The sequence below is a fragment of the Stigmatopora argus genome, unplaced genomic scaffold (assembly GCF_051989625.1).
Source record: "Stigmatopora argus isolate UIUO_Sarg unplaced genomic scaffold, RoL_Sarg_1.0 HiC_scaffold_37, whole genome shotgun sequence".
In the NCBI taxonomy this organism is placed as follows: domain Eukaryota; kingdom Metazoa; phylum Chordata; class Actinopteri; order Syngnathiformes; family Syngnathidae; genus Stigmatopora; species Stigmatopora argus.
In genome coordinates this window covers 224,920-251,398 of record NW_027520051.1, presented here as the reverse complement: position 1 = coordinate 251,398, position 26,479 = coordinate 224,920, and the positions used below count along the sequence as shown (strand labels likewise).

Sequence of the window (26,479 nt, the reverse complement as noted above, 5' to 3'; positions counted from 1 at the left end):
TCGTAATACCAAAGTTTTACAAAAGTGGGTAAAAACTGTCACAATGCCCAGATAAGTGTTCCAAAAGCCGGGGAAAGATATTTAGAGTCATCGGGGGGTACAGTTGGGAAAAAAGTTGAACGTGGCTAAAAACGGTCTTCGTGCCCAGAATGGTGTTCCAAATGCTGGGTAATTGCATGGGGTGTCATCTGTGGAAAAAGTTGGAAAAATGTTAAAAATGGTCGAAAATGGTTAAAATCAACCCAGAAATAGTGCATCGAAAGCCCGCAGAAAGTTTTGAAAAAGATCGGTAAATTTGGGAAAATGTTAAAAATGTTCGAAAATGTTTAAAATCAACCCAGGAATAGTGCATCGAAAGCCCGCAGAAAGTTTTGGAAACGATCGGTAAATTTGGGAAAATGTCAAAAATGGTCGAAAATGTTTAAAATCAACCCAGGAATAGTGCATCGAAAGCCCGCAGAAAGTTTTGGAAACGATCGGTAAATTTGGGAAAATGTCAAAAATGGTCGAAAATGTTTAAAATCAACCCAGGAATAGTGCATCGAAAGCCCGCAGAAAGTTTTGGAAACGATCGGTAAATTTGAGAAAATGTCAAAAATGGTCGAAAATGTTTAAAATCAACCCAGGAATAGTGCATCGAAAGCCCGCAGAAAGTTTTGAAAAAGATCGGTAAATTTGGGAAAATGTTAAAAATGGTCGAAAATGTTTAAAATCAACCCAGGAATAGTGCATCGAAAGCCCGCAGAAAGTTTTGGAAAAGATCGGTAAATTTGGGAAAATGTTAAAAATGGTCGAAAATGTTTAAAATCAACCCAGTAATAGTGCATCGAAAGCCCGCAGAAAGTTTTGGAAACGATCGGTAAATTTGGGAAAATGTCAAAAATGGTCGAAAATGTTTAAAATCAACCCAGGAATAGTGCATCGAAAGCCCGCAGAAAGTTTTGGAAACGATCGGTAAATTTGGGAAAATGTCAAAAATGGTCGAAAATGTTTAAAATCAACCCAGGAATAGTGCATCGAAAGCCCGCAGAAAGTTTTGGAAACGATCGGTAAATTTGGGAAAATGTCAAAAATGGTCGAAAATGTTTAAAATCAACCCAGGAATAGTGCATCGAAAGCCCGCAGAAAGTTTTGGAAACAATCGGTAAATTTGGGAAAATGTCAAAAATGGTCGAAAATGTTTAAAATCAACCCAGGAATAGTGCATCGAAAGCCCGCAGAAAGTTTTGGAAACGATCGGTAAATTTGGGAAAATGTCAAAAATGGTCGAAAATGTTTAAAATCAACCCAGGAATAGTGCATCGAAAGCCCGCACAAAGTTTTGAAAAACGTGGGTAAACTTGTTAAAAATAAAAAGGGCAAAATGTTTTAAATCAACCCAGGAATAGTGCATCTAAAGCCCGCACAAAGTTTTGAAAAACGTGGGTAAATTTGTTAAAAATAAAAAGGGCAAAATGTTTAAAATCAACCCAGGAATAGTGCATCTAAAGCCCGCACAAAGTTTTGAAAAACGTGGGTAAACTTGTTAAAAATAAAAAGGGCAAAATGTTTTAAATCAACCCAGGAATAGTGCATCTAAAGCCCGCACAAAGTTTTGAAAAACGTGGGTAAACTTGTTAAAAATAAAAAGGGCAAAATGTTTTAAATCAATCAACCCAGGCAAAGTGCAGACATGAATATCGGGCACTGGAGGTGATTTTCCTGGGTAAAAGACAGCCATAAACGTCGGCGCGACCAAATACGACGACATACGACCATTCTCAAAAGTGCCCAAAATGCACTAAAATTGGTTTTAAATCAGCACTCATCGATCAAATACAAATATTATATATTTAATACAAATATTTGACCTTTTTAAACATTAAAACCGGGCCCAGGAGGGTGATTTACCCGAAGAAATGACACTTTTGACCCGGCAATTTGACCCTAATTGCAGTTAAAAAAAATGTCCACAGTGTGGCAGAGTTCTGCGGGTTCCATAGCGGCCCAGTGCGTACTGGTTTGTATAAAAAGTAGCCCATTTCGGTTCTGGGGGGTTATTTTCCCCGGAAAAAGTGCCTAAAATGTGGGTGCATGTATTATTGATGATTTTGTGTAAAATTAGTCTTCCAGGGAGGTTCTGGGGGGATTTTAAGCCAGAAATAGTGCCCCAAATTGGGGTAAATTGCGTCAAAAATAGTGGTTGCATTATAACCGGTCTTGTGTGGTTCTGGTTGGTCCATTTAACCTGAATTTTTGTCTCATATGAGGGTAGATGTATATTGACCATTCTGTATAAAATAATCTTCCAGGGTAGTTGTGAAGTAAAGTTATGCCACAAACAGTGTGCCTAATTTGGGCACTTTTATGACAACGAGTGCTTGTGTTGGAACTGGTCCTGACCGGTGTTTGTTGGTTCACTTACCCAGGAATTGTGCCTCATTTGTGGGTAGATGTATAATTCACCATTTTGTGTAAAATTAGTCTTTCCAGGGCCGTCCTGGGGTGATGTTTAGCCAGAAATAGTGTCCCAATTACGGGCACTTGTATTAGAGCAGTGCAGGTCGGTTCGGGGGTCAATTTCACCCCGGAAAAGCTTCCCAAAAAACGGTCACTTGTATAACAAACGAGGATATAACTGATAAGTTACACTTTACCCTTTAGTTTGAGCTCAACTACCCGTGAAATGACTCTCTTGTGCTGGAACGACCCTCAACGACTACTAAACCACATCAAATGTTTAGTTACGAGTAAAGTAGTGGTTAGCCAGTAGGCTAACATGTGCAGCAGTGAGGCACAACAGCGTCGACCGAATCACAGTGGCCAACAATAAACTTTCGCGGAGTGAAATTATTTAAAGGACGTGTTTCCTAAAACCAAGTGAGACTAGCATTATTGCGGCATAATAAATAAATACAATTGAGATACAAACGATAACTTTGTTGATTTGTGTCCCAATTACGGGCACTTGTATTAGAGCAGTGCAGGTCGGTTCGGGGGTCAATTTCACCCCGGAAAAGCTTCCCAAAAAACGGTCACTTGTATAACAAACGAGGATATAACTGATAAGTTACACTTTACCCTTTAGTTTGAGCTCAACTACCCGTGAAATGACTCTCTTGTGCTGGAACGGTATTTTGACGTAATACCTCCGTTTGTCCGCGAGACGGCAGAAATGAGTCCGGCCAACCGGGACTATTGTTTCAAAGTAATCAAGCGGGTACTAGGAGTTTCCCTCTCCGAGAAAAGCCACTCTCCATCGGGCAAGTTTCTAGTCGTAATACCAAAGTTTTACAAAAGTGGGTAAAAACTGTCACAATGCCCAGATAAGTGTTCCAAAAGCCGGGGAAAGATATTTAGAGTCATCGGGGGGTACAGTTGGGAAAAAAGTTGAACGTGGCTAAAAACGGTCTTCGTGCCCAGAATGGTGTTCCAAATGCTGGGTAATTGCATGGGGTGTCATCTGTGGAAAAAGTTGGAAAAATGTTAAAAATGGTCGAAAATGGTTAAAATCAACCCAGAAATAGTGCATCGAAAGCCCGCAGAAAGTTTTGAAAAAGATCGGTAAATTTGGGAAAATGTTAAAAATGTTCGAAAATGTTTAAAATCAACCCAGGAATAGTGCATCGAAAGCCCGCAGAAAGTTTTGGAAACGATCGGTAAATTTGGGAAAATGTCAAAAATGGTCGAAAATGTTTAAAATCAACCCAGGAATAGTGCATCGAAAGCCCGCAGAAAGTTTTGGAAACGATCGGTAAATTTGGGAAAATGTCAAAAATGGTCGAAAATGTTTAAAATCAACCCAGGAATAGTGCATCGAAAGCCCGCAGAAAGTTTTGGAAACGATCGGTAAATTTGAGAAAATGTCAAAAATGGTCGAAAATGTTTAAAATCAACCCAGGAATAGTGCATCGAAAGCCCGCAGAAAGTTTTGAAAAAGATCGGTAAATTTGGGAAAATGTTAAAAATGGTCGAAAATGTTTAAAATCAACCCAGGAATAGTGCATCGAAAGCCCGCAGAAAGTTTTGGAAAAGATCGGTAAATTTGGGAAAATGTTAAAAATGGTCGAAAATGTTTAAAATCAACCCAGTAATAGTGCATCGAAAGCCCGCAGAAAGTTTTGGAAACGATCGGTAAATTTGGGAAAATGTCAAAAATGGTCGAAAATGTTTAAAATCAACCCAGGAATAGTGCATCGAAAGCCCGCAGAAAGTTTTGGAAACGATCGGTAAATTTGGGAAAATGTCAAAAATGGTCGAAAATGTTTAAAATCAACCCAGGAATAGTGCATCGAAAGCCCGCAGAAAGTTTTGGAAACGATCGGTAAATTTGGGAAAATGTCAAAAATGGTCGAAAATGTTTAAAATCAACCCAGGAATAGTGCATCGAAAGCCCGCAGAAAGTTTTGGAAACAATCGGTAAATTTGGGAAAATGTCAAAAATGGTCGAAAATGTTTAAAATCAACCCAGGAATAGTGCATCGAAAGCCCGCAGAAAGTTTTGGAAAAGATCGGTAAATTTGGGAAAATGTCAAAAATGGTCGAAAATGTTTAAAATCAACCCAGGAATAGTGCATCGAAAGCCCGCACAAAGTTTTGAAAAACGTGGGTAAACTTGTTAAAAATAAAAAGGGCAAAATGTTTTAAATCAACCCAGGAATAGTGCATCTAAAGCCCGCACAAAGTTTTGAAAAACGTGGGTAAATTTGTTAAAAATAAAAAGGGCAAAATGTTTAAAATCAACCCAGGAATAGTGCATCTAAAGCCCGCACAAAGTTTTGAAAAACGTGGGTAAACTTGTTAAAAATAAAAAGGGCAAAATGTTTTAAATCAACCCAGGAATAGTGCATCTAAAGCCCGCACAAAGTTTTGAAAAACGTGGGTAAACTTGTTAAAAATAAAAAGGGCAAAATGTTTTAAATCAATCAACCCAGGCAAAGTGCAGACATGAATATCGGGCACTGGAGGTGATTTTCCTGGGTAAAAGACAGCCATAAACGTCGGCGCGACCAAATACGACGACATACGACCATTCTCAAAAGTGCCCAAAATGCACTAAAATTGGTTTTAAATCAGCACTCATCGATCAAATACAAATATTATATATTTAATACAAATATTTGACCTTTTTAAACATTAAAACCGGGCCCAGGAGGGTGATTTACCCGAAGAAATGACACTTTTGACCCGGCAATTTGACCCTAATTGCAGTAAAAAAAAATGTCCACAGTGTGGCAGAGTTCTGCGGGTTCCATAGCGGCCCAGTGCGTACTGGTTTGTATAAAAAGTAGCCCATTTCGGTTCTGGGGGGTTATTTTCCCCGGAAAAAGTGCCTAAAATGTGGGTGCATGTATTATTGATGATTTTGTGTAAAATTAGTCTTCCAGGGAGGTTCTGGGGGGATTTTAAGCCAGAAATAGTGCCCCAAATTGGGGTAAATTGCGTCAAAAATAGTGGTTGCATTATAACCGGTCTTGTGTGGTTCTGGTTGGTCCATTTAACCTGAATTTTTGTCTCATATGAGGGTAGATGTATATTGACCATTCTGTATAAAATAATCTTCCAGGGTAGTTGTGAAGTAAAGTTATGCCACAAACAGTGTGCCTAATTTGGGCACTTTTATGACAACGAGTGCTTGTGTTGGAACTGGTCCTGACCGGTGTTTGTTGGTTCACTTACCCAGGAATTGTGCCTCATTTGTGGGTAGATGTATAATTCACCATTTTGTGTAAAATTAGTCTTTCCAGGGCCGTCCTGGGGTGATGTTTAGCCAGAAATAGTGTCCCAATTACGGGCACTTGTATTAGAGCAGTGCAGGTCGGTTCGGGGGTCAATTTCACCCCGGAAAAGCTTCCCAAAAAACGGTCACTTGTATAACAAACGAGGATATAACTGATAAGTTACACTTTACCCTTTAGTTTGAGCTCAACTACCCGTGAAATGACTCTCTTGTGCTGGAACGACCCTCAACGACTACTAAACCACATCAAATGTTTAGTTACGAGTAAAGTAGTGGTTAGCCAGTAGGCTAACATGTGCAGCAGTGAGGCACAACAGCGTCGACCGAATCACAGTGGCCAACAATAAACTTTCGCGGAGTGAAATTATTTAAAGGACGTGTTTCCTAAAACCAAGTGAGACTAGCATTATTGCGGCATAATAAATAAATACAATTGAGATACAAACGATAACTTTGTTGATTTGTGTCCCAATTACGGGCACTTGTATTAGAGCAGTGCAGGTCGGTTCGGGGGTCAATTTCACCCCGGAAAAGCTTCCCAAAAAACGGTCACTTGTATAACAAACGAGGATATAACTGATAAGTTACACTTTACCCTTTAGTTTGAGCTCAACTACCCGTGAAATGACTCTCTTGTGCTGGAACGGTATTTTGACGTAATACCTCCGTTTGTCCGCGAGACGGCAGAAATGAGTCCGGCCAACCGGGACTATTGTTTCAAAGTAATCAAGCGGGTACTAGGAGTTTCCCTCTCCGAGAAAAGCCACTCTCCATCGGGCAAGTTTCTAGTCGTAATACCAAAGTTTTACAAAAGTGGGTAAAAACTGTCACAATGCCCAGATAAGTGTTCCAAAAGCCGGGGAAAGATATTAAGAGTCATCGGGGGGTACACTTGGGAAAAAAGTTGAACGTGGCTAAAAACGGTCTTCGTGCCCAGAATGGTGTTCCAAATGCTGGGTAATTGCATGGGGTGTCATCTGTGGAAAAAGTTGGAAAAATGTTAAAAATGGTCGAAAATGGTTAAAATCAACCCAGAAATAGTGCATCGAAAGCCCGCAGAAAGTTTTGAAAAAGATCGGTAAATTTGGGAAAATGTTAAAAATGTTCGAAAATGTTTAAAATCAACCCAGGAATAGTGCATCGAAAGCCCGCAGAAAGTTTTGAAAAAGATCGGTAAATTTGGGAAAATGTTAAAAATGGTCGAAAATGTTTAAAATCAACCCAGGAATAGTGCATCGAAAGCCCGCAGAAAGTTTTGAAAAAGATCGGTAAATTTGGGAAAATGTTAAAAATGGTCGAAAATGTTTAAAATCAACCCAGGAATAGTGCATCGAAAGCCCGCAGAAAGTTTTGGAAAAGATCGGTAAATTTGGGAAAATGTTAAAAATGTTCGAAAATGTTTAAAATCAACCCAGGAATAGTGCATCGAAAGCCCGCAGAAAGTTTTGGAAACGATCGGTAAATTTGGGAAAATGTCAAAAATGGTCGAAAATGTTTAAAATCAACCCAGGAATAGTGCATCGAAAGCCCGCAGAAAGTTTTGGAAACGATCGGTAAATTTGGGAAAATGTCAAAAATGGTCGAAAATGTTTAAAATCAACCCAGGAATAGTGCATCGAAAGCCCGCAGAAAGTTTTGGAAACGATCGGTAAATTTGGGAAAATGTCAAAAATGGTCGAAAATGTTTAAAATCAACCCAGGAATAGTGCATCGAAAGCCCGCAGAAAGTTTTGGAAACGATCGGTAAATTTGGGAAAATGTCAAAAATGGTCGAAAATGTTTAAAATCAACCCAGGAATAGTGCATCGAAAGCCCGCAGAAAGTTTTGGAAAGGATCGGTAAATTTGGGAAAATGTCAAAAATGGTCGAAAATGTTTAAAATCAACCCAGGAATAGTGCATCGAAAGCCCGCAGAAAGTTTTGGAAACGATCGGTAAATTTGGGAAAATGTCAAAAATGGTCGAAAATGTTTAAAATCAACCCAGGAATAGTGCATCGAAAGCCCGCAGAAAGTTTTGGAAACGATCGGTAAATTTGGGAAAATGTCAAAAATGGTCGAAAATGTTTAAAATCAACCCAGGAATAGTGCATCGAAAGCCCGCAGAAAGTTTTGGAAACGATCGGTAAATTTGGGAAAATGTAAAAATGGTCGAAAATGTTTAAAATCAACCCAGGAATAGTGCATCGAAAGCCCGCAGAAAGTTTTGGAAACGATCGGTAAATTTGGGAAAATGTCAAAAATGGTCGAAAATGTTTAAAATCAACCCAGGAATAGTGCATCGAAAGCCCGCACAAAGTTTTGGAAACGATCGGTAAATTTGGGAAAATGTCAAAAATGGTCGAAAATGTTTAAAATCAACCCAGGAATAGTGCATCGAAAGCCCGCAGAAAGTTTTGGAAACGATCGGTAAATTTGGGAAAATGTAAAAATGGTCGAAAATGTTTAAAATCAACCCAGGAATAGTGCATCGAAAGCCCGCAGAAAGTTTTGGAAACGATCGGTAAATTTGGGAAAATGTCAAAAATGGTCGAAAATGTTTAAAATCAACCCAGGAATAGTGCATCGAAAGCCCGCACAAAGTTTTGGAAACGATCGGTAAATTTGGGAAAATGTCAAAAATGGTCGAAAATGTTTAAAATCAACCCAGGAATAGTGCATCGAAAGCCCGCAGAAAGTTTTGGAAAAGATCGGTAAATTTGGGAAAATGTCAAAAATGGTCAAAAATGTTTAAAATCAACCCAGGAATAGTGCATCGAAAGCCCGCAGAAAGTTTTGGAAAAGATCGGTAAATTTGGGAAAATGTCAAAAATGGTCGAAAATGTTTAAAATCAACCCAGGAATAGTGCATCGAAAGCCCGCAGAAAGTTTTGGAAACGATCGGTAAATTTGGGAAAATGTAAAAATGGTCGAAAATGTTTAAAATCAACCCAGGAATAGTGCATCGAAAGCCCGCAGAAAGTTTTGGAAACGATCGGTAAATTTGGGAAAATGTCAAAAATGGTCGAAAATGTTTAAAATCAACCCAGGAATAGTGCATCGAAAGCCCGCACAAAGTTTTGGAAACGATCGGTAAATTTGGGAAAATGTCAAAAATGGTCGAAAATGTTTAAAATCAACCCAGGAATAGTGCATCGAAAGCCCGCAGAAAGTTTTGGAAAAGATCGGTAAATTTGGGAAAATGTCAAAAATGTTTAAAATCAACCCAGGAATAGTGCATCTAAAGCCCGCACAAAGTTTTGAAAAACGTGGGTAAACTTGTTAAAAATAAAAAGGGCAAAATGTTTTAAATCAATCAACCCAGGCAAAGTGCAGACATGAATATCGGGCACTGGAGGTGATTTTCCTGGGTAAAAGACAGCCATAAACGTCGGCGCGACCAAATACGACGACATACGACCATTCTCAAAAGTGCCCAAAATGCACTAAAATTGGTTTTAAATCAGCACTCATCGATCAAATACAAATATTATATATTTAATACAAATATTTGACCTTTTTAAACATTAAAACCGGGCCAAGGAGGGTGATTTACCCGAAGAAATGACACTTTTGACCCGGCAATTTGACCCTAATTGCAGTTAAAAAAAAATGTCCACAGTGTGGCAGAGTTCTGCGGGTTCCATAGCGGCCCAGTGCGTACTGGTTTGTATAAAAAGTAGCCCATTTCGGTTCTGGGGGGTTATTTTCCCCGGAAAAAGTGCCTAAAATGTGGGTGCATGTATTATTGATGATTTTGTGTAAAATTAGTCTTCCAGGGAGGTTCTGGGGGGATTTTAAGCCAGAAATAGTGCCCCAAATTGGGGTAAATTGCGTCAAAAATAGTGGTTGCATTATAACCGGTCTTGTGTGGTTCTGGTTGGTCCATTTAACCTGAATTTTTGTCTCATATGAGGGTAGATGTATATTGACCATTCTGTATAAAATAATCTTCCAGGGTAGTTGTGAAGTAAAGTTATGCCACAAACAGTGTGCCTAATTTGGGCACTTTTATGACAACGAGTGCTTGTGTTGGAACTGGTCCTGACCGGTGTTTGTTGGTTCACTTACCCAGGAATTGTGCCTCATTTGTGGGTAGATGTATAATTCACCATTTTGTGTAAAATTAGTCTTTCCAGGGCCGTCCTGGGGTGATGTTTAGCCAGAAATAGTGTCCCAATTACGGGCACTTGTATTAGAGCAGTGCAGGTCGGTTCGGGGGTCAATTTCACCCCGGAAAAGCTTCCCAAAAAACGGTCACTTGTATAACAAACGAGGATATAACTGATAAGTTACACTTTACCCTTTAGTTTGAGCTCAACTACCCGTGAAATGACTGTCTTGTGCTGGAACGACCCTCAACGACTACTAAACCACATCAAATGTTTAGTTACGAGTAAAGTAGTGGTTAGCCAGTAGGATAACATGTGCAGCAGTGAGGCACAACAGCGTCGACCGAATCACAGTGGCCAACAATAAACTTTCGCGGAGTGAAATTATTTAAAGGACGTGTTTCCTAAAACCAAGTGAGACTAGCATTATTGCGGCATAATAAATAAATACAATTGAGATACAAACGATAACTTTGTTGATTTGTGTCCCAATTACGGGCACTTGTATTAGAGCAGTGCAGGTCGGTTCGGGGGTCAATTTCACCCCGGAAAAGCTTCCCAAAAAACGGTCACTTGTATAACAAACGAGGATATAACTCAGGGGTCCCCAAACTTTTTCCTGTGAGGGCCACATAACTTTTCCCTTCTCTGATGGGGGGCCGGTGTCAGTTTGTAACAGAAAAAGTGTGACGATCGTAGGGGAGCTTAATTTTTTTTTATTGTTTTCCAGAAAGCCACACATAACCAAATAACCCTTTCCAGGTTCTTTACAGAAAAAAGTCAGAAAACAAATAATAACACTATTAATGAAATAAATAATAACTAAATAACCCCCTCTGAGTTCTTCACATAAAAAACAGGAAATAAATAACACTATTTATGAAATAAATAAGAACTAAATAACTCTCTCTGGGTTCTTCATAGAAAAAAAGCCATGGAACATTAACTTTCTGTTGTGCCATGCACAATCTTAACAGATAAAAGTTCAGCTCAGTTGTCAGAGCAGAATCTCTCTGACACATATGAGCAGTCTCCTAAAGTTCTTGTGTTTCTTCCTTATAATCCTTTTGTTCCAATAGGCTTGTAGACACCGCTGTTTGCAGCTCTCATCAACTTCCCTGTGAAAACCACAAAGGAAGCAGGTTGAGAAACTGAACTAAGTGAAACCGCACCTACACAGCACAATACATTTCACTACCAGTATGGTTGTAAAGATGGATTTTATCCCAGTAGATTTTATTATGATTATATTTGTTTATGCTCAGAATGACTCATTCAAATCAGAAAAGTGAGCTTACCTATGTCTGTTCATCAGTGTGAACTGTGGGCCTGCATCTGGCTGGTGAGAAGTTGAATATCAGGTTCCATTCTAGTTACAGCCAGTCTCAAGCACTGATGCAAATGTTCATCTGTCAATCTTGATCTCATCGGAGTTTTCAGCAGTTTCATGCGAGAAAAGGTTTTCTCGCAGATATACGTGCTGCCAAAAACTGAGGACATTTTCATTGCATGTTTTTTGATGTTTGGATATGTGTCGTTTGGGAGGGAGGCATAGAAGTCAATGAGACTGTTGAGCTTGAATGCGTCTTTCAGAACATCACAGTTCTGTAACTCAGCCAACTCAAACTGATATGAAGGCTGGGCTTCATCAATGTGGGCAACAAAGGGGTTCTGAAAAAGACGGATTTCTTTTGCATGAACATGTAGTTCAGTGAATCGCACACCGAACTCCGCCTTCAGCATTTCCAGTGCTTCCACGCACTTTTCAGCTGGGAACGCGACCGCTGGGTTCTCTGTCGACAGGTTTTGGGTAGCAGGAAGATGGACAAAGTTGCGCTTTTTCACTTGTTCCAAAAGCAGCGCTAATTTCACCTCAAATGCTTTTATGTGTGAATACATGTCGCAAATGAGTTTCCCTTCGCCTTGTAGCTGCAAGTTAAGGTGGGTAAGTATTTCTGTCACGTCTGTTAAAAATGCGAGGTGCCATTTCCATTCTGGGTTGATCAGCTCTGGGACCGTTTTGTCTTTTAAATGAAGAAACGCGTTAATTTCGGGTGGAAGCTCGTAAAAACGCCTCAAAACTCTGCCCCGGCTCAGCCATCGGACCTCTGTGTAGTACAGCACATCTCCGTGCGTAGACTCCAGTTCAGACAGGAATTCTTGGAACTGCCTGTGTTTAAGTCCCTTTGCCCTGATGAAGTTTATGCACAACACCACGACCTTCATTACAGAATCCCACGTCAACACTTTGCAGCACAGTGCTTGCTGGTGAATTAGGCAGTGGACTCGTAGCGGGGCTGTGAGACCCCTTTTTTCCAACTCACGGTTCGTGCGTCCTATTAAACCGCGAGTTTCGCCCACCATGCTAGGAGCCCCGTCAGTCGTGATGCTAGCCAGCTTTGACCAGTCCAGCTCCAACTTCTCCATGGTTTGGCACACTTTGTCAAAAATATCCTCTCCCGTTGTGGTCCCTTTGAGACTTTGGAGGGCTGCCAGATCCTCGCATATCTCAAAGTTTGCGCTAACTCCACGAATAAAAATGAGCAGTTGCGCTGTGTCTTGCACGTCCGTGCTTTCACTGAAAAAAAGTCAAATTCTTTCGTCTTCTGCTGCAGCTGGGCATAGACATTATTCCCGATTTCTTCAACGCGTCTGGTGATTGTACTCGCCGACAGACTTACGGCATTAAATGCATCTTTCTTCTCGGGACACACTTCCTCCACGACAACATCCATACATTTCTTAAAAAACTCTCCGTCAGTGAAAGGCTTACCGTTGCTTGCTATCAGTTTAGCAACCCGAAAGCTGGCCCGAACGGATGCCTGGTTCAGCTGAGCTTGGCGTAGAAATGTAGTCTGCTGAGATAATAGTCCAACTTTTAGCTTTGAGAGTTTGTCTCCTCGTATTTGGCCTTGCACGCTATCGTACTTGTCCTTGTGACTGGATTCGTAGTGCCGGCGAAGATTGTATTCTTTGAATACTGCGACCGTCTCTTGACAGATGAGACAAACAGCCTTTTCCTTGCATTGAACAAAAAAATAATCGTTTGTCCACTGCAGGTTAAATACCCTGCATTCTGAATCAATTTTTCTCTTAACTAACCTTTTCGCCATTATTCCGTTCTCAAACAGGTTCAGGTTGCACAGTTTTTATATGCTTGAATAGCATCGCAATAGCCATGGTACCAGGGCTCCGCCCTCACCTGCGATCGTCCAGATGTCTCGCTAACACTCTGCTCACACATGCAACGGTGGAATGCCCGCATGCATCAAAGGCAAACACTCTCCCCGCGCGTGTCACCAAAGGAGCAATGCGAAGGCCCGATTCACTGGGAAGATTTGTGGGCTCAGCAGGGGTGCAATGAACCAAACACAAGATTAAAACGTCCCAGTCTTCAAGGCCAAATAGGAAAATAAATCCGATAGCGTCTCTGGTATTGTTCAGAGGGCCGGTCCAAATGTGCCGGCGGGCTGCATCCCAAAAAAAAAAAAAATTAAAAAAAAAAAAAAAAAAAAAATTAAAAAAAAAAATAATAAATTAAAAAAAAAAAAAATAATAAAAAAAAACATAGCGTCTCTGGTATTGTTCAGAGGGCCGGTCCAAATGTGCCGGCGGGCCGTATCCGGCCCGCGGGCCGTAGTTTGGTGACCCCTTAGGCTAAGAGCAACAGGAGCAATTATCTGAAAAAAGGCCTGAACAAGCTCCGTAGCGCTACCCGAAAATCGCCGGGCAAAACACCCAAGGGACCCCCTGTCAATTCTGCGCACAAAAAGAATATGCTGTCTGCAACTTCCATCGTTGCACCAGGCCGAGGAGATGGGAGCGGCGTGGTCGGCCGCGGAGCTGGGAGCGGCGTGGTCGGCCGCGGAGCTGGGAGCGGCGTGGTCGGCCGCGGAGCTGGGAGCGGCGTGGTCGGCCGCGGAGCTGGGAGCGGCGTGGTCGGCCGCGGAGCTGGGAGCGGCGTGGTCGGCCGCGGAGCTGGGAGCGGCGTGGTCGGCCGCGGAGCTGGGAGCGGCGTGGTCGGCCGCGGAGCTGGGAGCGGCGTGGTCGGCCGCGGAGCTGGGAGCGGCGTGGTCGGCCGCGGAGCTGGGAGCGGCGTGGTCGGCCGCGGAGCTGGGAGCGGCGTGGTCGGCCGCGGAGCTGGGAGCGGCGTGGTCGGCCGCGGAGCTGGGAGCGGCGTGGTCGGCCGCGGAGCTGGGAGCGGCGTGGTCGGCCGCGGAGCTGGGAGCGGCGTGGTCGGCCGCGGAGCTGGGAGCGGCGTGGTCGGCCGCGGAGCTGGGAGCGGCGTGGTCGGCCGCGGAGCTGGGAGCGGCGTGGTCGGCCGCGGAGCTGGGAGCGGCGTGGTCGGCCGCGGAGCTGGGAGCGGCGTGGTCGGCCGCGGAGCTGGGAGCGGCGTGGTCGGCCGCGGAGCTGGGAGCGGCGTGGTCGGCCGCGGAGCTGGGAGCGGCGTGGTCGGCCGCGGAGCTGGGAGCGGCGTGGTCGGCCGCGGAGCTGGGAGCGGCGTGGTCGGCCGCGGAGCTGGGAGCGGCGTGGTCGGCCGCGGAGCTGGGAGCGGCGTGGTCGGCCGCGGAGCTGGGAGCGGCGTGGTCGGCCGCGGAGCTGGGAGCGGCGTGGTCGGCCGCGGAGCTGGGAGCGGCGTGGTCGGCCGCGGAGCTGGGAGCGGCGTGGTCGGCCGCGGAGCTGGGAGCGGCGTGGTCGGCCGCGGAGCTGGGAGCGGCGTGGTCGGCCCAGGAGCTGGGAGCGGCGTGGTCGGCCCAGGAGCTGGGAGCGGCGTGGTCGGCCCAGGAGCTGGGAGCGGCGTGGTCGGCAGAGGAGCTGGGAGCGGCGAGGTCGGCCGAGAAGCCTGATCAGGGGCTCGAGCGTCCAGGCCCTGCCTCTGCTTCTCCCTGCGACGTGGCGCTCGCCGCCGCCTCCGGGAGGGCGTCACAGCATGCCGACCACCACGTGGTGGCCCATCGTAGCTGGCCAGCCAACCAGGTGAAATACTTCGCTGCTGCGCCTCCCCAAAAAAACAAGACGGGCGGTGTTCGAAACTCCTACCGGAGCCCCCCCGCCGGCCGCCACGCGGTGGTCCTGTGTAGATGGCCCGCGGACCTGGCAGATGCTGGGCGGGGTAATCCAGGTCTGAGTAGTCGGAGGGGAAAATGCGATCCTTCTCCAGTGGGGCATAACGTTCAGCGTCTTTAGTTGGAGCGTATCGGATTCCGTATCGGCTAAGAAAATAGCCGTCCCAGACCGAATCTCCAGCATCCAGCTCACCTAGCCGCTGGCCGTCCTCCTCTTCAGAAAGGTCGGAGTCCCAATATCCAGGCTCTAAGTCTATTAGCCCCCCGTCGTCCTCACCTTCAGAAAAGTCCGTGTCCCAACGGACAAAAACTTGGCGTTCCAAAGGGGCCGAGGGAGGCTGGCGTCGACGAGCGCGTCGGCTCGAGCGTGGGTAGCCTCCCGCTGGGTCCATTATGGCCGGATCATTCTGTTATGATCCCGCTGCGTCGCTGGGTCGTCGCAGCGCGATCGGGGGTATCAGTTACGGTCGCGCCGCGGCGCGACCGTAGATGTAGGTAGGGACCCAAATGCAGGAGGCAGGAGAGGACGAGGCATTAGCGTGATAACGAGTCCTTTAATGCATCAACCAAACGTGGAAAACAAACGTGGCCGCATGCGGCGCGCATACGGACAGAGGCAAACAGAATGGCAACAGCATAACGACCGCTAGCTACCGCTAGCAACCGCTAACAACTGTGAACGATAAAGTATGTTCCGGCGACGTGTGATGACGAGTCGCTTACTTAAATACAGGAACCAAAAGTAAACATTGAATTGGCTACAGCCGGTACGTGTCGACGGCAACCCAGGAGGGCCAAAAGGGCACTCCTGACAAGTAGGAGCGTTATGTGATCATTGTGGCGCCGACACTACTTCTAGTGCGGCTTTAAACATTTTTTTCCATTAGATTCTTCTGCATGCATACTCCCATTGATTATCATTGATTAGCAACAGTGCGACAATGTTGTCAAAAGATCTCAGAGAACGTTTGTACTTTAAAAGTGGTGACATTACTACAAATAGCACACATTTTAGTGTATTTTTCCTTTTAAATTTTGAGTATGGCTCTCACAGAATAACAATTAAAAATATGAATTGTTTATGGCTCTCTCCGTCAAAAAGGTTCCCGACCCCTGCCGTAGGGTAAGAAGAATATACATTCAAGCAGCCTGTAATTGAAAAAAGCTTAATGCACACAACCAGGGTAAAATACCCAAAGAAATCCTCTTATTCACATGCCTAAATAAAGATTATTTGATGAATTAAGATTATGACTTGAATCAAGACTATTCTTTGTTAATTGGCAGGTTTATATTCGCAGCTGCAAAAGTTTCCTAAATTGTATAATGTGCACATCCAAAATAAATAACTTTTAATGATAGTTATTATTATCCAATTCTAATCTTTCATTCATTCATTCATTCATCTTTCATACCGCGCATCCTTGGAAGGGTTGCGGGGTTTGCTGGAACCTTACCCAGCCGACTTGGGCGAAAGGCAGTCTACACCCTAGACTGGTCACCAGTCAGCCGTAGGGACACAGAGAGACAAAACGACCATACTCACTCACAAACATACCATATCGAGCCTGCCCCTGGCCGCACCGAAGTCGGGCGGGTGAACCTCTACACCACAAGGCGGCCTTAACAAAAACAAAATAACAAGCAAATAAATTAATAATAATAATAATAATTATAATAATAATAATAATAATAATAATAATAATAGTAATAATAATAATAATGACGATCATGATAAATATAATAATACAATACTAGTAGTAATAATAATGATGATGATGATGATGATGGTAATCATGCTAACAATAATAATAATAATAATCGTCATGATGACGATGATGATGAGAATGATGATAATAATGATAATAATCATACTAACAATAATAATAATCGTCATGATAATAATCATAATCGTAATAATCATAAAAATAAACCCCATGATACAGAATTATATTTTCATTCATTCATCTTCCACACCGTGCATCCTCGCAAGGGTTGCAAAGGCTTCTGCAGCTGACTTCGGGCGAAAGCCAGAGTACACCTTAGACTGGTTGCCAGTCATCTGACCATTCGCACAAAAAAATCATACCGCCACCACCATAAATCGATCCATTGCCTGCCCGCACCGAAGTCGGGAGAGTAAATAGCTTGAAAACATTTGAGAGAGCAACACTACACAGCATTATATCTTGAATAAAGACTTCCATCTAGTGGCCTCATTGAACATCCTTAATGGCTGTGATCGTCTCTGTCTCTCCCCCTATTTCTCACTCCCTCCCATAAATTTTCAAATATCTTCCCATCCCTTAACTACACGCTAATTATATATATATATATATATATATCTTTTCATGTAAGTGTGCACAACCTGCTTTCGTACAGGGTAACACTGGACCCCCGACAAGGAGGATGCAAGTGTCATCCTCCCATATTCTAAACTTCATGTGGTTACATTTTAAGTTGTTTCACTTTTAAAAAAATATTCCCATGGAAAACGAGGATTTTTTTTAAGAATTCCATAATCTCAAATATCATATCTGATACATAGATTTCAATTTTTAATGTGATAAAATGGATGTTTAACCCCTTCATGCCTGGATTTAGTTAACACACATACAACATTGGAGGATATATATATATATATATATATATATATATATATATATATATATATATATATATATATATATATATATATATATATATATAAGCATTTATCTGCTCATCTTGAAATGTATACGAGGTCACGAGTGATCACTTACTTACGGGTTTGAATAAAACAATGAAAGCGTGTGAACCTGCGAAAAGTTGTTTTATATATACGTATATATATACGTATATATATATACGTATATATATATACATACGTATATATACACGTATATATATACATACGTATATATATACGTGTATATATATATATGTATATATATATACCTATATATATATATCTATATATATATACCTATATATATATATACCAGGCCAAAGACAAACAACCATCCTCACTCCCAGTAATACCGCAATTAGAAGGAATCGAGCCCACGCCTGCCCACATTGAAGTCAGTCGAGTGAACCTCTACACCAGGGGTCCCCAAACTTTTTCCTGTGAGGGCCACATAACTTTTCCCTTCTCTGATGGGGGGCCGGTGTCAGTTTGTAACAGAAAAAGTGTGACGATCGTAGGGGAGCTTAATTTTTTTTTATTGTTTTCCAGAAAGCCACACATAACCAAATAACCCTTTCCAGGTTCTTTACAGAAAAAAGTCAGAAAACAAATAATAACACTATTAATGAAATAAATAATAACTAAATAACCCCCTCTGAGTTCTTCACATAAAAAACAGGAAATAAATAACACTATTTATGAAATAAATAAGAACTAAATAACTCTCTCTGGGTTCTTCATAGAAAAAAAGCCATGGAACATTAACTTTCTGTTGTGCCATGCACAATCTTAACAGATAAAAGTTCAGCTCAGTTGTCAGAGCAGAATCTCTCTGACACATATGAGCAGTCTCCTAAAGTTCTTGTGTTTCTTCCTTATAATCCTTTTGTTCCAATAGGCTTGTAGACACCGCTGTTTGCAGCTCTCTCATCAACTTCCCTGTGAAAACCACAAAGGAAGCAGGTTGAGAAACTGAACTAAGTGAAACCGCACCTACACAGCACAATACATTTCACTACCAGTATGGTTGTAAAGATGGATTTTATCCCAGTAGATTTTATTATGATTATATTTGTTTATGCTCAGAATGACTCATTCAAATCAGAAAAGTGAGCTTACCTATGTCTGTTCATCAGTGTGAACTGTGGGCCTGCATCTGGCTGGTGAGAAGTTGAATATCAGGTTCCATTCTAGTTACAGCCAGTCTCAAGCACTGATGCAAATGTTCATCTGTCAATCTTGATCTCATCGGAGTTTTCAGCAGTTTCATGCGAGAAAAGGTTTTCTCGCAGATATACGTGCTGCCAAAAACTGAGGACATTTTCATTGCATGTTTTTTGATGTTTGGATATGTGTCGTTTGGGAGGGAGGCATAGAAGTCAATGAGACTGTTGAGCTTGAATGCGTCTTTCAGAACATCACAGTTCTGTAACTCAGCCAACTCAAACTGATATGAAGGCTGGGCTTCATCAATGTGGGCAACAAAGGGGTTCTGAAAAAGACGGATTTCTTTTGCATGAACATGTAGTTCAGTGAATCGCACACCGAACTCCGCCTTCAGCATTTCCAGTGCTTCCACGCACTTTTCAGCTGGGAACGCGACCGCTGGGTTCTCTGTCGACAGGTTTTGGGTAGCAGGAAGATGGACAAAGTTGCGCTTTTTCACTTGTTCCAAAAGCAGCGCTAATTTCACCTCAAATGCTTTTATGTGTGAATACATGTCGCAAATGAGTTTCCCTTCGCCTTGTAGCTGCAAGTTAAGGTGGGTAAGTATTTCTGTCACGTCTGTTAAAAATGCGAGGTGCCATTTCCATTCTGGGTTGATCAGCTCTGGGACCGTTTTGTCTTTTAAATGAAGAAACGCGTTAATTTCGGGTGGAAGCTCGTAAAAACGCCTCAAAACTCTGCCCCGGCTCAGCCATCGGACCTCTGTGTAGTACAGCACATCTCCGTGCGTAGACTCCAGTTCAGACAGGAATTCTTGGAACTGCCTGTGTTTAAGTCCCTTTGCCCTGATGAAGTTTATGCACGACACCACGACCTTCATTACAGAATCCCACGTCAACACTTTGCAGGACAGTGCTTGCTGGTGAATTAGGCAGTGGACTCGTAGCGGGGCGGTGAGACCCCTTTTTTCCAACTCACGGTTCATGCGTCCTATTAAACCGCGAGTTTCGCCCACCATGCTAGGAGCCCCGTCAGTCGTGATGCTAGCCAGCTTTGACCAGTCCAGCTCCAACTTCTCCATGGTTTGGCACACTTTGTCAAAAATATCCTCTCCCGTTGTGGTCCCTTTGAGACTTTGGAGGGCTGCCAGATCCTCGCATATCTCAAAGTTTGCGCTAACTCCACGAATAAAAATGAGCAGTTGCGCTGTGTCTTGCACGTCCGTGCTTTTGTGACATACTAGAGTGTTTGATCTATTAGTGTGACATACTAGAGTGTTTGATTTATTAGTGTGACATACTAAAGTGTTTGATTTATTAATGATTGAATGTTGAGAATGCACAACGAGTTTGGATTGAATGTGTGTATCGGTGTTCGATTGGTGATCCTTGGATCCACATGGCAAGTGTGGGGCATGTTAAAGTAGATCGGTATTCGATTATTGATGTCTTAGCAAGTAGCTTGAGGCACGGGAGGTATGCTGAATCATTACAGTAAAAGTTGGATTGAACTAACAACAACATCTCGCTGTTCTGATTATTTCCCCCTGTGTCTCAAGGTATGCTGTTTGTTGTAAAGGCTGTTTGAGTTTGGGGTTTGTAATATACACTGTTTAGCGTGTGAGAAAAGAGATAATGGTTATTAATGTTTATTTACGTGTGAATTACGGGCGTGAATGTGAGAGTATCGAGTCACGCACATGGAATAGCATTTAGCACGCTACCTTCGGCCACCATTATCGTTGACAGTGTCTATAACGGTCATAGAAAGGATTTTATATTATTGATATTGCATTGTTTGCCCTGTTGAATAATAGTAGGACTACTACAAGTTGTAAAAGGAAAAGATATAACAAGTTATGACCGTGTGTTGAACGAGTGTGTGTGTGCATTGGGTTTTGGGTTCTAAAGTGTTGATAATATATATATTTATATATATAGGTGTAATTGTAATTGTATGTTATGGGTTTTTGTGTTAATTGATGACAGTAAAAGTTGGATTGAACTAACAACAACATCTCGCTGTTCTGATTATTTCCCCCTGTGTCTCAAGATCGAATGCAGGGTGTAACACTTTCACTGAAAAAAAGTCAAATTCTTTCGTCTTCTGCTGCAGCTGGGCATAGACATTATTCCCGATTTCTTCAACGCGTCTGGTGATTGTACTCGCCGACAGACTTACGGCATTAAATGCATCTTTCTTCTCGGGACACACTTCCTCCACGACAACATCCATACATTTCTTAAAAAACTCTCCGTCAGTGAAAGGCTTACCGTTGCTTGCTATCAGTTTAGCAACCCGAAAGCTGGCCCGAACGGATGCCTGGTTCAGCTGAGCTTGGCGTAGAAATGTAGTCTGCTGAGATCATAGTCCAACTTTTAGCTTTGAGAGTTTGTCTCCTCGTATTTGGCCTTGCACGCTATCGTACTTGTCCTTGTGACGGGATTCGTAGTGCCGGCGAAGATTGTATTCTTTGAATACTGCGACCGTCTCTTGACAGATGAGACAAACAGCCTTTTCTTTGCATTGAACAAAAAAATAATCGTTTGTCCACTGCAGGTTAAATACCCTGCATTCTGAATCAATTTTTCTCTTAACTAACCTTTTCGCCATTATTCCGTTCTCAAACAGGTTCAGGTTGCACAGTTTTTATATGCTTGAATAGCATCGCAATAGCCATGGTACCAGGGCTCCGCCCTCACCTGCGATCGTCCAGATGTCTCGCTAACACTCTGCTCACACATGCAACGGTGGAATGCCCGCATGCATCAAAGGCAAACACTCTCCCCGCGCGTGTCACCAAAGGAGCAATGCGAAGGCCCGATTCACTGGGAAGATTTGTGGGCTCAGCAGGGGTGCAATGAACCAAACACAAGATTAAAACGTCCCAGTCTTCAAGGCCAAATAGGAAAATAAATCCGATAGCGTCTCTGGTATTGTTCAGAGGGCCGGTCCAAATGTGCCGGCGGGCTGCATCCCAAAAAAAAAAAAAATTAAAAAAAAAAAAAAAAAAAAAATTAAAAAAAAAAAAAAAAAATTAAAAAAAAAAAAAATAATAAAAAAAAACATAGCGTCTCTGGTATTGTTCAGAGGGCCGGTCCAAATGTGCCGGCGGGCCGTATCCGGCCCGCGGGCCGTAGTTTGGTGACCCCTGCCTAAGAGCAACAGGAGCAATTATCTGAAAAAAGGCCTGAACAAGCTCCGTAGCGCTACCCGAAAATCGCCGGGCAAAACACCCAAGGGACCCCCTGTCAATTCTGCGCACAAAAAGAATATGCTGTCTGCAACTTCCATCGTTGCACCAGGCCGAGGAGATGGGAGCGGCGTGGTCGGCCGCGGAGCTGGGAGCGGCGTGGTCGGCCGCGGAGCTGGGAGCGGCGTGGTCGGCCGCGGAGCTGGGAGCGGCGTGGTCGGCCGCGGAGCTGGGAGCGGCGTGGTCGGCCGCGGAGCTGGGAGCGGCGTGGTCGGCCGCGGAGCTGGGAGCGGCGTGGTCGGCCGCGGAGCTGGGAGCGGCGTGGTCGGCCGCGGAGCTGGGAGCGGCGTGGTCGGCCGCGGAGCTGGGAGCGGCGTGGTCGGCCGCGGAGCTGGGAGCGGCGTGGTCGGCCGCGGAGCTGGGAGCGGCGTGGTCGGCCGCGGAGCTGGGAGCGGCGTGGTCGGCCGCGGAGCTGGGAGCGGCGTGGTCGGCCGCGGAGCTGGGAGCGGCGTGGTCGGCCGCGGAGCTGGGAGCGGCGTGGTCGGCCGCGGAGCTGGGAGCGGCGTGGTCGGCCGCGGAGCTGGGAGCGGCGTGGTCGGCCGCGGAGCTGGGAGCGGCGTGGTCGGCCGCGGAGCTGGGAGCTGTATATTGACCATTTTCTATAAAATAATCTTCCAGGGAGGTTCTGGGGGGATGTTAGGCAAGAATAAGTGCCCAAATTGGGGTAAATTGCGTCAAAAATAGTGGTTGTCTTGGAACTGGTCTTGGGTGGTTCTGGTTGGTCCATTTACCCTGAATTTTTGTCTCCTATGAGGGTAGATGTATATTGACCATTCTGTATAAAATAATCTTCCAGGGTAGTTGTGAAGTAAAGTTATGCCACAATCAATGTACCTAATATGGGCACTTTTATGACAACGAGTGCTTGTGTTGGAACTGGTCCTGAGCGGTTCTGGTTGGTCCATTTACCCTGAATTTTTGTCCCATATGAGGGGAGATGTATATTGACCATTTTCTATAAAATAATCTTCCAGGGAGTTTCTGGGTGGATGTTAGGCAAGAATAAGTGTCCAAATTGGGGTAATTTTCGTTAAAAATAGTGGTTGCATTGGAACTGGTCTTGGGTGGTTCTGTTTGGTCCATTTAACCTGAATTTTTGTCTCATATGAGGGTAGATGTATATTGACCATTCTGTATAAAATAATCTTCCAGGGTAGTTGTGAAGTAAAGTTATGCCACAAACAGTGTGCCTAATTTGGGCACTTTTATGACAACGAGTGCTTGTATTGGAACTGGTCCTGATTGGTTCTGGTTGGTCCATTTACCCAGGAATGGTGTCTTATTTGTGGGTAGATGTATAATTCACAATATTGTGTAAAATTAGTCTTCCAGGGAGGTTCTGGGGGGATGTTAGGCAAGAAATAGTGCCCAAATTGGGGTAAATTGCGTTAAAAATAGTGGTTGTCTTGGAACTGGTCTTGGGTGGTTCTGGTTTGTCCATTTAACCTGAATTTTTGTCTCATATGAGGGTAGATGTATATTGACAATTCTGTATAAAATAATCTTCCAGGGTAGTTGTGAAGTAAAGTTATGCCACAAACAGTGTGCATAATTTGGGCACTTTTATGACAACGAGTGCTTGTGTTGGAACTGGTCCTGAGCGGTTCTGGTTGGTCCATTTACCCTGAATTTTTGTCTCATATGAGGGGAGATGTATATTGACCATTTTCTATAAAATAATCTTCCAGGGAGTTTCTGGGTGGATGTTAGGCAAGAATAAGTGTCCAAATTGGGGTAATTTTCGTTAAAAATAGTGGTTGCATTGGAACTGGTCTTGGGTGGTTCTGGTTGGTCCATTTAACCTGAATTTTTGTCTCATATGAGGGTAGATGTATATTGACCATTCTGTATAAAATAATCTTCCAGGGTAGTTGTGAAGTAAAGTTATGCCACAAACAGTGTGCCTAATTTGGGCACTTTTATGACAACGAGTGCTTGTATTGGAACTGGTCCTGATTGGTTCTGGTTGGTCCATTTACCCAGGAATGGTGTCTTATTTGTGGGTAGATGTATAATTCACAATATTGTGTAAAATTAGTCTTCCAGGGAGGTTCTGGGGGGATGTTAGGCAAGAAATAGTGCCCAAATTGGGGTAAATTGCGTTAAAAATAGTGGTTGTCTTGGAACTGGTCTTGGGTGGTTCTGGTTGGTCCATTTAACCTGAATTTTTGTCTCATATGAGGGTAGATGTATATTGACAATTCTGTATAAAATAATCTTCCAGGGTAGTTGTGAAGTAAAGTTATGCCACAAACAGTGTGCCTAATTTGGGCACTTTTATGACAACGAGTGCTTGTGTTGGAACTGGTCCTGAGTGGTTCTGGTTGGTCCATTTACCCAGGAATGGTGTCTTATTTATGGGTAGATGTATACTTCACAATTTTGTGTAAAATTAATCTTCCAGGGAGGTTCTGGGGGGATGTTAGGCAAGAATAAGTGCCCAAATTGGGGTAAATTGCGTCAAAAATAGTGGTTGTCTTGGAACTGGTCTTGGGTGGTTCTGGTTGGTCCATTTACCCTGAATTTTTGTCTCCTATGAGGGTAGATGTATATTGACCATTCTGTATAAAATAATCTTCCAGGGTAGTTGTGAAGTAAAGTTATGCCACAATCAATGTACCTAATATGGGCACTTTTATGACAACGAGTGCTTGTCTTGGAACTGGTCCTGAGCGGTTCTGGTTGGTCCATTTACCCTGAATTTTTGTCTCATATGAGGGGAGATGTATATTGACCATTTTCTATAAAATAATCTTCCAGGGAGTTTCTGGGGGAATGTTAGGCAAGAATAAGTGTCCAAATTGGGGTAATTTTCGTTAAAAATAGTGGTTGCATTGGAACTGGTCTTGGGTGGTTCTGGTTGGTCCATTTAACCTGAATTTTTGTCTCATATGAGGGTAGATGTATATTGACCATTCTGTATAAAATAATCTTCCAGGGTAGTTGTGAAGTAAAGTTATGCCACAAACAGTGTGCCTAATTTGGGCACTTTTATGACAACGAGTGCTTTTATTGGAACAGGTCCTGATTGGTTCTGGTTGGTCCATTTACCCAGGAATGGTGTCTTATTTGTGGGTAGATGTATAATTCACAATATTGTGTAAAATTAGTCTTCCAGAGAGGTTCTAGGGGGATGTTAGGCAAGAAATAGTGCCCAAATTGGGGTAAATTGCGTTAAAAATAGTGGTTGTCTTGGAACTGGTCTTGGGTGGTTCTGGTTGGTCCATTTAACCTGAATTTTTGTCTCATATGAGGGTAGATGTATATTGACAATTCTGTATAAAATAATCTTCCAGGGTAGTTGTGAAGTAAAGTTATGCCACAAACAGTGTGCCTAATTTGGGCACTTTTATGACAACGAGTGCTTGTGTTGGAACTGGTCCTGAGTGTTTCTGGTTGGTCCATTTACCCAGGAATGGTGTCTTATTTGTGGGTAGATGTATACTTCACAATTTTTTGTAAAATTAGTCTTCCAGGGAGGTTCTGGGGGGATGTTAGGCAAGAATAAGTGCCCAAATTGGGGTAAATTGCGTCAAAAATAGTGGTTGTCTTGGAACTGGTCTTGGGTGGTTCTGGTTGGTCCATTTACCCTGAATTTTTGTCTCCTATGAGGGTAGATGTATATTGACCATTCTGTATAAAATAATTTTCCAGGGTAGTTGTGAAGTAAAGTTATGCCACAATCAATGTACCTAATATGGGCACTTTTATGACAACGAGTGCTTGTCTTGGAACTGGTCCTGAGCGGTTCTGGTTGGTCCATTTACCCTGAATTTTTGTCTCATATGAGGGGAGATGTATATTGACCATTTTCTATAAAATAATCTTCCAGGGAGTTTCTGGGTGGATGTTAGGCAAGAATAAGTGTCCAAATTGGGGTAATTTTCGTTAAAAATAGTGGTTGTCTTGGAACTGGTCTTGGGTGGTTCTGGTTGGTCCATTTAACCTGAATTTTTGTCTCATATGAGGGTAGATGTATATTGACCATTCTGTATAAAATAATCTTCCAGGGTAGTTGTGAAGTAAAGTTATGCCACAAACAGTGTGCCTAATTTGGGCACTTTTATGACAACGAGTGCTTGTATTGGAACTGGTCCTGATTGGTTCTGGTTGGTCCATTTACCCAGGAATGGTGTCTTATTTGTGGGTAGATGTATAATTCACAATATTGTGTAAAATTAGTCTTCCAGGGAGGTTCTGGGGGGATGTTAGGCAAGAAATAGTGCCCAAATTGGGGTAAATTGCGTTAAAAATAGTGGTTGTCTTGGAACTGGTCTTGGGTGGTTCTGGTTGGTCCATTTAACCTGATTTTTTGTCTCATATGAGGGTAGATGTATATTGACAATTCTGTATAAAATAATCTTCCAGGGTAGTTGTGAAGTAAAGTTATGCCACAAACAGTGTGCCTAATTTGGGCACTTTTATGACAACAAGTGCTTGTGTTGGAACTGGTCCTGAGCGGTTCTGGTTGGTCCATTTACCCTGATTTTTTTGTCTCATATGAGGGGAGATGTATA

General features: G+C 43.2%; 2 protein-coding genes across 2 annotated transcripts; both read right to left on the bottom strand.

Moving 5' to 3' along the window:
* Positions 1-10,504: 10,504 nt before the first annotated feature.
* On the bottom strand, positions 10,505-12,128 carry LOC144070346 (general transcription factor II-I repeat domain-containing protein 2-like). The gene is made up of 2 exons (XM_077594906.1): positions 11,107-12,128; positions 10,505-10,926 (listed from the first exon to the last, which is right to left on the bottom strand). Exon 1 carries the CDS (start codon positions 12,032-12,034, stop codon positions 11,120-11,122), a length of 915 nt encoding a protein of 304 aa, XP_077451032.1. The 5' UTR covers positions 12,035-12,128; the 3' UTR covers positions 10,505-10,926; positions 11,107-11,119.
* Positions 12,129-18,057: 5,929 nt separating this feature from the next.
* LOC144070345 (general transcription factor II-I repeat domain-containing protein 2-like) lies at positions 18,058-19,608 on the bottom strand. The gene is made up of 2 exons (XM_077594905.1): positions 18,662-19,608; positions 18,058-18,481 (listed from the first exon to the last, which is right to left on the bottom strand). The coding sequence occupies exon 1, from the start codon at positions 19,587-19,589 to the stop codon at positions 18,675-18,677; it is 915 nt and encodes a 304-aa protein (XP_077451031.1). The 5' UTR covers positions 19,590-19,608; the 3' UTR covers positions 18,058-18,481; positions 18,662-18,674.
* Between the last annotated feature and the right edge of the window lie 6,871 nt (positions 19,609-26,479).